The 13,888-nt window shown below is 34.5% G+C and overlaps 2 protein-coding genes across 4 annotated transcripts; one reads left to right on the top strand and one right to left on the bottom strand.

The window, feature by feature from the left end:
- Nucleotides 1-29: 29 nt before the first annotated feature.
- Nucleotides 30-6,870, bottom strand: LOC143340415 (WD repeat-containing protein 48). Of its 3 annotated transcripts, none has more exons than XM_076762340.1 (13): nucleotides 6,644-6,870; nucleotides 5,476-5,740; nucleotides 4,443-4,659; nucleotides 4,116-4,328; nucleotides 3,743-4,038; nucleotides 3,244-3,429; nucleotides 2,846-3,163; nucleotides 2,659-2,761; nucleotides 2,424-2,589; nucleotides 1,996-2,187; nucleotides 1,642-1,909; nucleotides 1,428-1,552; nucleotides 30-1,354 (listed from the first exon to the last, which is right to left on the bottom strand). In XM_076762340.1, the coding sequence occupies exons 2-12, from the start codon at nucleotides 5,521-5,523 to the stop codon at nucleotides 1,490-1,492; spliced, it is 2,070 nt and encodes a 689-aa protein (XP_076618455.1). In that variant the 5' UTR covers nucleotides 5,524-5,740; nucleotides 6,644-6,870; the 3' UTR covers nucleotides 30-1,354; nucleotides 1,428-1,489. The 3 variants fall into 3 exon arrangements, with proteins under 3 accessions (XP_076618455.1, XP_076618454.1, XP_076618456.1); XM_076762339.1 differs by lacking the exon at nucleotides 6,644-6,870 and adding an exon at nucleotides 5,805-6,608; XM_076762341.1 differs by lacking the exon at nucleotides 6,644-6,870 and having other exon boundaries at nucleotides 1,433-1,552; nucleotides 5,476-6,609.
- Nucleotides 6,871-6,937: 67 nt separating this feature from the next.
- Nucleotides 6,938-13,882, top strand: Sf1 (splicing factor 1). Its single transcript, XM_076762343.1, has 9 exons — nucleotides 6,938-7,317; nucleotides 7,614-7,766; nucleotides 8,297-8,372; nucleotides 10,285-10,437; nucleotides 10,514-10,620; nucleotides 10,683-10,849; nucleotides 10,923-11,081; nucleotides 11,165-11,442; nucleotides 11,541-13,882. Exons 1-9 carry the CDS (start codon nucleotides 7,116-7,118, stop codon nucleotides 12,094-12,096), a joined length of 1,851 nt encoding a protein of 616 aa, XP_076618458.1. The 5' UTR covers nucleotides 6,938-7,115; the 3' UTR covers nucleotides 12,097-13,882.
- Nucleotides 13,883-13,888: the final 6 nt, after the last annotated feature.

The following is a 13,888-nucleotide window of genomic DNA, read 5'->3' as shown; positions in this document are numbered from 1 at the left end:
GTGAATTATTCCTTAACATTAAAGATCGAATATAACAAAAACTTAGTAAATAAATACACTTATAACATACGGTACGCAAGGCATTAAAATGTAACAATGGAATAATCTCTAGATTTGTTAAAAAGTTGCTTCTGTCATTTTGATAACACAAAAATTACAACATTTAGGGCCGTATTAATAAAGAACAGTATATTCTATCTCTTTTTTTTTTTTTCTTTGAATAGAAAAATCAAGCGTTCATCCCAATTTCATAGAATTGGCGTAAGACCAGTTTTCGATACAACATTTCCTTCAATTTTATTTATACAGCCCACCACCGCGATCAGGGGGACGTTTACTTACAGTCGCATTTGTATATACAATTTATAGGATTCTAGTAGAGTGAATATTTTAACATAAAACCAACTACATACTCTTCTTTTTTATCTGTACAGTTGTCTCCTAAGGTCAAATTCTGCCAGTGTAGCTATATTCGTTTAACTGATAACTATAGTGTATTTATATTTTTCTTCTCATATGAAACATCGTTATATATCTCATAAATATAAATTTAATTAATGGAAGTTCCACTAGAAACAGAATTTGACCTTATTACACACAAGACAGGTATACTGTTATTTCCTCTATTATTAACAGGAAATATTGAACTGTTAATTTGGCTGCTCAAATGTAATTTGATTAATAGTAAATTGACATTTCCTTCTTCTCTTTATAGTTTGCATCCTTTGTGATAACAAGGCAGGTGTGTGGAGTACTACTAACGCACGTCATAAAATACATACATTTCATTTGTTCAATAAATACACGAGTTTCTTATTCAATTGAAAAATAAAGTAGTACTACTTATATAACTTACGAAATACGGCTAAGTGGAATTAACACAGAAAATTTGAGAAGCATCGTGTGAACATGGCATTTAGAGATAAACGAAATAAATAATTTCCTGGGCCATACGATCTGTCCCTTACTTTTTGTGCTTAACTTTTTCACTGGTACTTTTGAAGTGGGAAGACGATAAATGGCTGACGATAAGCATTTAATACTGTACACCCAGGTACGAAAAAACATATCTCTCTAAAAGTAGACTAACTGAAATTAGTATTTCACGTTGTAGGGATGAGTTTGGCCTCAGGATATAAATATACAAATATGAGCAATTTATGCTAATACTTCCACACGTTATTGCCTTCAAACGCATTCAGTTCCAAGTACTCTGTATATAACCTGGCTTCTCTACTCGTCTTCCGTTGCAACATCTAACGAAACATCCACCGAAAATCGATTCAACATTTCGCGAAGAGGAGGTAGCGTAAGTTGCCACACTCTGCAACTAGTCCACATGTCTTCCGTTACTCTAAAATGTATTTGTTCTGGGTTAGGTCTGGCTTAGTCAAGACCTAAACAGCGAAAAACAGAAATATACTTACCTTACCATAGTAAAAAACCAAGCACATGTCAGAGATCCTTGTTCTGATGTACTCAGCCCTAACTATTTTACAGGCCGATAATGCAGCGTTAAGTCTGCTGCATTTTTCCAGATGAAATGTTTCACCTAAGAAATGTAACGACACAAACATAACTTGACAAATTTCTAATTTTAGCTAGATAATTGTACATCGTTTATAAAATTTTAAATCTTACTGTTCTTAAATCCATGGAAGGATCTAGAACTTGATCATTACATAAAAGTTCCACTTTTTCTTCGGCCAGCGAAGAGTTATCAGCGTTCGAATCTGTATTTGTCCTATCTCCTGCCGGAGAAACACCGGAAACCGTGTTTCCAGCACCTGCTACCGTGTTTCCAGCACCTGCTACCGAACCTGAGTCACTTCCTGCACCAAGCACTTTATCACAAACGTGTTCTGCCACTTTACGAATTTGTATAAAATCATTTGCAATTAGACGATCCCTTGAAATATAAAAAAACCATAAATTAGAAATTAAAAGTATATTATTTGATGTAAAATCTGTAAAGGCATTTATTTATTGACATACTTCTTTAGACTTTTTACACCAGATGTGGCATGTGGAAGAAGATAAAATGGTGTTTTAGTAAATTGTGGAAGATTTTTGTCCACAACAATATTAACAACCCATGCTGGTACAGTTTCATTTAATAAAGCTCCTTCTGTTTCTCCTGCAGCATCTCTGACTAATAATCTATACAAAGTCCTTCCACCCACTTCGCTAAAACAAAATTGTATTTCTGTTGTTTCTCCTACTATTATTTTAAATACATTTAATAAATAAAATAAAATCTGTGCAAAGATGTGTTGACAGAGCAATGCAATAAGTTAAGATTAAGATTTATTTTAAGTATTTCATCTCGATGTTTTGGCTATGGTTTTTGATCTTTCTTTTCAAGCAAGTAGAAAGATACTGTAATTACACTTACTATTGTATTCATTATAATTGTTACATACCTAAATATAACAGGTGTATGACTGGGTACTGAGAAGTATGGATTTCCTCCTTTTGTATGTATAGGACCATTGCTATCATTACTAATACCTTCATTTTCATCATCGGCGTGCAGCGGCCTCCACCAATGTTCAAGCAACGCTTGTAGTAAGAGATTTCCATAATTCACTGATAAAAGAAAAATGAATACTTGAATAATAGCAAAGAGAAAAACATTTATATTAAGAAGAACATTACCTTTTGGATCAACCGCATCATTTTCGGCAAGACCAGTTTCTTTTGCAGAGACCCACGCGGAAAAACAGTCACTCTCATCTTGGCCTAAATGAATGGTCAACATCTACAAAAACGCAAACATTTATTATCTTTGATATTTTGCTTCTATGAAATTTTACTGGCTTTAGTGAATTGTAGGAATACAAACCCCCGTTTTAAGATCTACGTTGAACCAATTTGGAACATACACCATTTTATTTCTTTTCTTTATTTCCTGTTCAAAGTCTATCCTTCCTAAATCTTCCACTTTACATGCCTTTAATACATCGTACAATGCTACGTTCTCTTCCGTATCTTTTGTTAAAACGTGTCTTCGATCATTTAACACGCGGTAATGTCGTATTGCAGGACCACCCAATATCTTTTGCGCGGGTTCTGTATTTCGTAAAACATTTGAAGTTACTCCGCTAGCAGAGTCACAGTAGTCTCCAATTCCAAAGTCTTGCCAATCCTTTTGACTTATTGACTGCAATTAGTTTTTAAACATTAACTTATTTTTACAACCAATAGATTTTTCATTTTATTTAAAATATAATAAATCCTTACCCAATTGTTTATAGTAGATTCACTAGTTGCTACCCAAATACTAGACTGATCAGGTGTCATAGCCATTTTTAACACGGGTGCTTTTTCTTCGCATATAACGGTATATCTTTCAGGATAACTTAATTCAGTCATTACAACTCTCTTATCTCTACCTCCCGATATCACATGGCTAAAAGTGTCTGTCGCCTAAAAATTATTTAGTGATTCTATAAGTCTGTTACAGTTGTATATTACTTTATAGGGGTATTCTGGTCTAGAAGTTTGAAAAAATTAATTTTTTCTTAAAGTATACGTCTTTGAAAACGTATCTATGACAGGATTTGTTTGAATTCGTCAAATGAACGACGTTATAGCTGTTTGAAGAGTACAATTTGTAGCTGTAGCATGTTATCACAAAGCTTTTTAATATCTCAATATTCTCGAAAAAGGCTTGAAAATTGACGTTCTAGATTAGAATACCTTCATAATAAGGTACTTATGAAGTCAACAAAAAAATTACCAATAACGCCCAAACACCTTCTTTATGTACTCTAAAAGTTTGAATACACCTTTGTTGCCCCAATGACCAAAGTTTAATTGTTCCATCAGAACTAGCAGACAAACATTGAGTACCATCTCTATTCAATACTAATGCTTTAATATTATCCATATGACCACGAAGTTTCATCAATTTCGTACAATATCTTGGATCCCATACTCTTAAAACTTTTTCTGTGCTACCACTTACTATAATTGTCCCAGTCTGATCCATGGCAAGGCTATATATCGAGTCTTTATTTCCACTAAGAGATGATGCTGTAAAATATATAAATATTATTTAAAGAATAATTTAACAGCAAAAGCAAGAGTAAGTAATTGATAATTGTTTTTACTTGTTACAGTGTTATTGCTCGCTGTAAGAGCAGTCAATGTATTAACATCCCACAGGAAGATCAATTTATCTAAACCTGCGCTTGCAACTTGCTCCCTATCTTTAGCATATGCTAGAGCTTTTACATAGTCTTTGTGTGTCCGTAATGTGGACATGCAGAAACCTTTATGCGCATTCCAAACTTTTACTGTTGTATCAGAACTGGCTGATATTACTGCAAATTATTAAATTATTTATTTTTTCAGTTATTATATCACAATTGAACAGAAGTTTGAAACATAATTTGTTCAAATACATTTGTTTAATGTCATGACAGAAAAATACATACAATTTTTGCCACCACAACATAATACTATATCATTGACCCAATCTGTATGATGTTCCATCGATTGAATATATGGTTCCTTCATATTTTTGCAATTCCATATCCTTATAATACTATCTCTACCTGCAGAATAAAGCCTATTCAAAGCTGGATCATACTGTAAAGAATTAACTCCTGCTCTGTGTCTTTTTTCCACTTCGTCTCTAATAACCATGGACACCTTTGTCAAATACAGAAAACATAACATAATAAACATTTGTTTAGGTCTGGTTAGGTTTATTGATCTATATGTCATGAGCTTTAACAAACACATTGACCAATATGGTCCAATTACCTCATATCCAAAACGTTAATGTTTATAATGTAATTCATTAAAAAAGTTGCAAAGCAAATAGCAAATAACACTTTTATACTTTTTTTAAATAATTAAGTAACTTTACTATGACAGTTTAAATATCAAAAGCTCTTCAGATGTCATTGTTAACAATTTTCGAGAATCTTACCCTTGGTTTAACTTTAAATAACATATTTAATCGTTAAAATGAACGTTAAGTAATTCCTACATTAATTATTATAACTATTGTTTCATAGCCCGAGTGTTCAATTTGAAGTCATCAACAAGAATTGTTCGAATATCTTGACTGTTTATAATATTGTAAAAACAGGAAGTATTAATAGGAAATGAGGCATCTTTCCGCGAAATTAATGCACATGCAAGAAATTCCTTTCCCGTTTGTATAGTATACGACTAACAATAAGATGTCAATGAACTCGCGTTACGCTTCAAAATTCAAACTTTGAAAAAATGGCATTTCACATACACCGACCAAATAGATCGATGTATCCTCTGTTATTCAATACGCGTTTGATAGATTTTTTCGTCAACGAACGTAGCAGCAACGTTGCTCGATAATCTACCATCGAGTACCGGTTCGATGAATAAGTTTCCTTTGGTTCGCGAGAAATTGTGTTTGAAACGGTAACTGACACAAGGAAATCATTTTACGGAGAAGAAAAAAATATTTCGAACAAGTACCTGAACTTTCTTTCGGGCGCTCTGCCCGCCTGTCTTATGAGCTGCCATTATATCGCGAACTGTTTCGTAGCCTCACACGTAAAAATAATCAAGGAAAACATTCGGGGTGTACGATTATGCCGCGGCACATTCGCGTTGCAGTGCGTCAAAACCACGTAGCAGTTTCATTGCCAATCACTCGTCGAGCCTTGCGATATCGTGGAGAACTACGTTTCTCACGCTCAGAAAAAATAATCCAGTGCACATCACGCTGAACCTTAAACAGCTGTCAAACGTTTTTCGATAGCAGTTGTTCAATCACATTCATGACGATTGGATTACAGACACACCATAGCGTTCCAATGCCGGTGTCAATAGGCTCGAACGTTACACGCGTAACGTTACATCACGTTTCTCGAGTGTCAGCCAACGGTCCGAGTCCATTGTTGTGATTGAATGTAATGCCGGATGTATCGTTACTTGCACGGTCAAGCGATATGCTTGGCGATTTATTTCACCGGCGTAAAATGTTAACGAAAAGTTCGGTTGATCTATGCGTAAAACGTACGGCGGTAACGCGAATTAAAAATAAATTTATGAATTTACAGAATTTGGTATCCGGACAATTACATTTGATATTTCGCGACCAATAGACGAACGAGATACAACTCGTAAGGTGTGGATCGCCTACATCGACTGGCCAATGAAAAATAACAAACACGTTGCAGCGCGGTGCATTGTTCTTCGGAAATATCTTAATTGTTTATTCATTATGTGCTAATAAGATGTATGCAGTCGATGAGGTGTAGATTGCCTATATGTATCTCGTTAAAAAGTTTAGGTATGATTTAGAAAAAAAAGGATGTATTTTGGCGGCTGTATATTGCGAATGTAACTACATTACTAAATAATGATACACAACAAAATAAAGTTATTAGGATTTAGTCTAAAAAATGCTGAAAAACTAAAATCGGTCTGTTGTCTAGTAACACTGTTTAGTACCAGTACTATACGAGCGCAGCGTTAAACTAAAAATTCTTCAAATCTAGCTCGAAGCTACTAAAGAATATTAATCTATACATAAAATGGAATTATGGCAAGCTGATATTTTTTTAAATTTTTCATCACAGTGATGACATCACTGTTGTCTGTAGTAGAATTCGTGCTCCTTATACTATGCAATGTATACTCACTACTCGTTACAATTCTTGTTTCTCAAACTGTGAACTTCATGCTCCATGAAAGACATACATTTAGGCACACAGATTTTTCTGGTAAACAATAAAACATTGCCAGTAGAACAAACCATACGATCGATGGAGTAACATGTATCACATTTATTCGATTTTTGAAAAATTATCGACCTTTTCCCAATCAAATATCCGTTTCTGAATTTTCTTCGGGCGAATTGTGCGTGTGAAGCGACGAAGATGTTCGAAAATTCATCGAAGCGCCAACTGGCGAGAATGTTCTTGACTAATTTCAGTCGGAAAGCAGTATCCGTCTCCGGTACGCCCATGAAAGTGGTAAAGGTGTCCGTCAGTCGATTTTCGCCATTTTTCTAGTGTATAAACTTTTATCCGATTGTGGGAAAAACGTTCGTGAGCTGGTAGACGCGCAGCTAACCCGACGTATATGACGTCTCTGGCATATTTTGCGTCATGAATCAGTCACGAAATTTTACATCGTTGTTGAATCCAAGTTACTTACAAAACGCGCAACAAAATGCTGCGACTGCGAACGCGGCTGCTGCTGCGGCTGCAGCAGCTGCCGCGGTGAGCGCCGCGATTGCGAATGGAACACAAATAAATCCCAATTCTCCTAATTCTACGACGAACAACACTAGAAAACGAGAAGCGGAAAGTACGTTTCAAATTGGCCTCGTTATACATTGATTTCATTCCATTGACGTATTGGACGACCCGATTTCACGTATACAATTCGCTTAATCATACTGTTTCACATAACGAGACCTGTACACACCATTGGCTTTTACTTATCACTTTTATGCGTCTAATATTTACACGTTGTATAGTGTTTAATAACTTGGCTGTTTTTATTTATTTTTAAATGTTAGAACGAGCAAGACCTAAATGTAATACAAAACGAATTTATATTTCACGATCTAATTGCTAGTAACTAACTCACAAATATTCTAGACGATGGTAAGCAGGAAAAAGAGTCAAAAGAGGAACGTAGGAAGAGGAGGAAAACTAGATGGGGCGGTAGCGAACATGACAAAACTTTTATACCAGGCATGCCTACGGTTCTTCCAACAAACCTCACTCCTGAACAGGAGAAGGCTTACCTCTGTAAGTTTATTCTCTTTATTCCTCTAATTGTTTCAATGTAATTATATTGTTATATATATATATATACACACAAGTATATGAGCAGGAAATGATTTAAGAATCTTGCTTCTGCGTATAAATTACTGAAACCTAATTTATAGTACTGTAAAAGATGTAAGTATGTATGTATAGTTCAGTTTATAATTGCCAGAGGTAATTGACCTTTTGGAAATTTAAAAAAATGACTGGCAATATGGAATTGCCAATTTTGTAGAGTAACAAGTAGAATATTATCAAAATTTATAGAATTTTGTTTTACAGTAATTCATTAAGTAAGCATATAAAGATAGATTTTTTTTATGTATGAGAAAAGGAATATATGTATAAAATTTATGGGAACATTTACCTCAGGGAAATTTGCAGAATATTAGACATAAGCGAATACTCTACACTTTTGAAACATGCTTACATTATAGAATGTATATGGTTATGGCACATTGGCAATATCTAACTGTTGGGGTTTCCGCCCCCTCTAACCCGTTGGTTTACAGTTCAGCTGCAAATTGAGGAAATCAGCAGGAAGCTACGCACTGGAGATCTTGGAATTCCACTTAACCCTGAGGAAAGGTTTGAAAGAAACTTACATACCAAAAATGACCATTACATATCTACAATACCTATCTACTGACCATTCAGCAGCCCATAAATACAGGGGCCTTATGATATGGCTCTGATACAATTAGTGTGGGATACTGATGTCTGTTTGAAAAGATTGGGCTTGATTAAAGCCTCCACGCAGCACAGAAGATGAATTTTGATAATATTGGTTTGCCCTAATCAATTTCTTTTACTAATTCATTTTTATTAAACACTGCTACAAGAGGAACTCTTTGTTAGAAAGTATAATTATGTATGAATATCAATCACTTGGGGCAATAGATAAAATGCATGCTAGCGTAAATATTTGAATGTTAAAAAACATTTTCCGTTTGAATTTATTAGGCACACCATTTTCAAATTTAGTATCATTAATATATTCTTTGCACACAAATAATTGCATAGCGTATGTTTGTAAATTTTTTATACAATTGGATCTCTGAATTAAAGTACAATTGTAGTAGCAGTGTTTAACATGCAGTGGGTATTCTAGTCCATATATTTTTTAAATAGTTATATTCTTGCACATATAGGGAAATTTTAAGGTGTTCCTATGCAGACTGTTTTATTCAAATTTTGATAGGCTCATTATCGTATCTCATAATCGTAAAGTATTTTAAATTCACACTCTTAAGAGTAATAAAGTAATAAAGCAATAAAGTTCATGTATAGGGCACCTTTATAGATACTCTTCCTAATTAGGTTGCTGTGATTTGCACGGCACTTTAATTCTGTTGTTTAATTTTATAACGCCACAGGAATATATCTTCTTAAGAATTAACTACAATAGATTTTTACTCTTAATTACAACTTTAATGAGCAGATTTCAGGAAAATAATGAAATTGATAAAATTATAATTGCTAATATAAGCATAATATTATATAAAGATCAATCTTACGTTACTTTCAGGTTCAACTTAAATAAATACACATTAATTTCTCTAATAAATTAATTTACTCCAATAGGTTTAACTTTTCTGATTTTAGCTGGAACCATTATTTTATATTATTGTGTTTCATTAGTATTATATAGCATAGTAGGATATACAAGCTATATTATTAACTAACCCAAAAAAATTGTTTCCTAATAATCACAGGATCTATCTTAGCAGCTGACATCATACCGATATCTGCCGTGCACAAACGCGCAGTATTCCAGTGGTTGCCTACTGAATAGACTTGTAGCAATGCTACATTTAACACTATATAATTTTTTATTCTTTGTTTCGATACTTTGGCAGTGTTGGAAAACTATTAATATTGCTTCTTTTTACATGTATAATTACAATCTATCTATTATATTTATATAAAACCAACAGTTTCATTACTTGGTTACCTGGACAAATGTAACAGAATATTTGTATCTTTTTTTTAGCATTACCCAACTGGATTTAGAATTATCAAATATTTTCCTCATATATGAATAATAATTATTAGAATTCTATAATCTTTTTATTGCAAATTGTTCACTTTTTCGATCCAAGCTTTAAAAAAATTATATATATATATGCATGTGTGTATATATGTATACTTGGTAAATTATTTGATACAAACATTCATATTAAATTGATTTGATGAGAACAGTTGAAAAAAGCTAAGACTTGGTCTTAAATGTTATGTTGCAAAGAATATTGATTTTCCAACATGGTCAGAACGTATCCCATTTATAAGAAGTATATGTTAAATAAAGAAATGACTAAAGCCTAATGAGTTTGCAAAGTCGATTAAAATATTGTCCCAATTTCCATTTTTCTGTTAATAATCAGCAGTTCTTTCCTCACTTAATCACACTTAATCATAGTAGGATCAGGTTGCTTGTATGCTAGTACCATCTTGAAGCAAACTTTGTATCTTGACGAGATCTTATTTTTTTATTTTGCAGATCACCATCCCCAGAACCCATTTACAGTAGCGATGGTAAACGATTGAACACGAGAGAATATCGTACCAGACGTAAATTGGAAGAAGAACGTCACAATCTTATTCAGAAGATTCTCAAAATTAACCCAGAATTTAAACCACCACCAGATTACAAGTAAATTTTACACTCTTGTATATATACATGATAAATGTGATACATGTATATAAAAACTACAATTTATTATTTCCAGACCCCCGATAATACGAGTGCACGATAAAGTAATGATCCCTCAAGAGGAACATCCAGATATCAATTTCGTTGGTCTGCTTATTGGTCCGCGTGGAAATACATTAAAATGTAAGTAAACTTAACAAGATTATATTATCTTTATTTAATGTATTATTTTTACGATATTGCAGCGATGGAGAAGGAAACCGGAGCAAAGATTATAATCCGTGGCAAGGGTTCTGTAAAGGAAGGAAAAGTTGGAAGAAAAGACGGGCAGCCTTTGCCTGGCGAAGATGAACCTCTTCATGCATATATTACTGCTAACAATCTGGACGCTGTAAAAAAGGCTGTCGAAAGAGTATGTCGCGTTCTTTACTACAATCGAGCGCATTTAACACGCGTATTTTAATTAAAATGTTTGTTCAAAACAGATTCATGAAATTATACGACAAGGTGTGGAAGTACCTGAAGGACAAAATGATTTACGACGTAATCAACTTAGAGAACTGGCATTACTTAATGGAACATTGCGCGAAAATGACGGACCACGTTGTACCAATTGTGGCGCATCAGATCATAAATCATGGCTGGTTAGTATATTAATTTTTCAACTTGAAAACACAACTCGATAACCATCAGATGTTTAACTTAATTTTTCTTTTTATCAATACAGTGCCCCGATAAACCGAACGTAACGAATAACATAGTATGTTCGAGTTGTGGAGGAGCAGGTCATATCGCACGCGATTGTCGATCCAAAAGACCTGGACAAGGTGGGCCAGCTGCTGCAGGAATGGGAGGAATGGGACCAGGTGGTGATAAAGCCAAAATAGACGAAGAATACATGTCCCTTATGGCAGAATTGGGTGAAGGCCCACCACCTGATAGGTCCAAAAGCGGGCAGCCGCGTCAACCAAACCCGAATCCTAATTATCCTGGTCTCTTCGATAGGTAAATTTTGTTTTTTCACATTCTTTAAAGCATACAAAAGGATAAAGAGTAATTCTAGAAACTGGAATAAGCTACAAGTTAAAATAATTATATTTTAGACAACAAGCACCTCGTGCTTTAATGGCAGCACCGGCACATCCGCCACCTCAGATGATGCAAGGTGGCCCAATGATGCCACCACCTGGAATGGCTCCACCGCCGTGGAGTCAAGGAGAAGTAAACAATATGAATGGTATGAACATGCAGTGGCAACCACCAGTTAGCATGCCTCCTCCGCCTGGCGTAATGCAACCACCTCCACCGCCACCTGGTTCTACGTCTCAACCAAATATCCCACCGTTGATGCCTTGGATGGCTGGAAACAATCAACCACCGCCGCCCGGACAAATGCCACCAACGCAAATTCCACCACCAGGTATGGGTATTCCGCCATGGCAACAAGGACAACAAGGACCAATGCGTCCACCTCCACCTGGAACAGCTCCACCGCCAGGATTTCCAGGTTGGCAACCACAACAAATGGGCGGATGGCCGCCGGCAGCGCCTGTTCCACCTCCTCCTCAACAACAAACGCCGGCTCCGCCTGGCATCGATCTCAATACTTTGCCCACATTATTGGCGCAACCACCACCGCCACCTCCGCCAACTAGTTAGTGTAAAGAATTATCCGTTCATCTAATCGAATCTTCTTCATACGTACGATAGAGAAATAATATTATCGGTCGTGTCAGTAAATAGATTATAATATCGAACCGAAGACAGTCGACTGTTATTTAGTTCGAGCGACCCGAAATTTTAAACGATCATTTTCTCCTACGCGGCTTTGTCTTTTATAAGTGGAAAGGGCTCGGCCAAGAATCAGTTTGTCAGCCCACTTGACGGATCATACAATGTGTATAAAAAGAAAGAAAAAGGAATGGCTTTAGGTTTGCAACGTATCGTTACGACTTTGACTACATATTGTGCTCAGCAAAAAAAGGGGAAACATCTATTGTAGTTTTGGTTACCATTATTTTCGAACTAATTGTGTGTACCTACAGCTTTCTTATAAGTGTAAATGTAAGTGATACGCCAAACGCATTTTTATAATGCCCCCCCTCCTCCCCCAACCCCTTTGAAGTACGATAATTTTTACTTACATGTTTCTCTAAACACAATATATCGTATATATTATAATTAGAATATAATTTACTTATATTCTGTGAGTAGTATGTATAATACTATGTACACCCTAGTGCATTTTTTTGTCCTGTACAAGTATTATAATCAATTTCTGCTTCAGTGTATTACCTACCGTGAAAGCGAATATTACATAGTAAATTTTTGAAACGAAAATACGTTTTGCTATTGAGCTTTGTATATAACTTTCTACAACGTGCAGAGTAACTAAATAACTTACGCGCGTCATAATCGTCACGATTAATTTTGTATTATTTTGATTGATATAAAACGTGTAATTGTAAAAATGTTAGGTAATACGAGGAAGCATCCAATTTTTTTGCTTGTACACGCAATAGAGTTGTCAATTTTAACTATGACTTAGATTATTTATATGTTAGTATAATTTGTGCAGTTTTTTCACTTCGTGTTCACGGTCCACCAACTACCGAAACATAAGTATAATATTGCAAACGTCCAAGCGCAATAATTTCGTATTCACCGATTCACTACCAAGAATAAGATAATTTGTTGGAACCGTAAATTATAAAGAATCTGCTTTATATGAAATAACATTAGTATTGTGTGTTATGTTAAGAATACAAGGAAATAGTTTGTGAGACTTTATGATAGCTGAATGTGTATGTTAACTACACAATAAAGGTACATACTATATTGAAAAATACTGCTTTTTAAATATATTTTTATGTATAAATGATATTGAGGTCATATAAGATCAAAAATGAAAGAAACATTTCGAATATTCTATTTAAAAAATTGATCACCTACGTTTCTCGAAAAATAATGTAAACATGCGAAATTCCTATAAACTATCCTATTGGCCATACAAAACTAAAATTTTCCTCTTCCATTTTTTTCTAACCACAATAGTTTTAATGGGAGATTCTAGAGACGAAAATCAAGAATATCAATTTCTTGACTAAGGCTTCGTTACGGTTATTACAAAATTAAATTAAAAAATTTCAAATCATCCTAAAAAAATTATTTACGATTGCAGGGTCGATTACAATCATTTTTGGTCATTACACATACCCCCAAATTCCTATTCAGTTTCGAGAAAAAAATTCCTTACCGAAAATCTAATACGAGGTCAGAAATGCTTCCCTGAAATTTCATGCCAATCTTTAAAACGTCATAACTCCTGAATGGATTGGAGAATTTTAATGTTTCAAAATAGAAACAAAATAGAAAAATAAAGAAGCTGATAATTCACTAACACCCTTAACTGTATTAGGAGATGGAACATGGAAAAGAAAGGGTTTTCATC

Source organism: Colletes latitarsis, chromosome 3 (genome assembly GCF_051014445.1).
Source record: "Colletes latitarsis isolate SP2378_abdomen chromosome 3, iyColLati1, whole genome shotgun sequence".
Taxonomy (NCBI): domain Eukaryota; kingdom Metazoa; phylum Arthropoda; class Insecta; order Hymenoptera; family Colletidae; genus Colletes; species Colletes latitarsis.
This window is presented reverse-complemented; position numbering and strand designations above follow the sequence as displayed.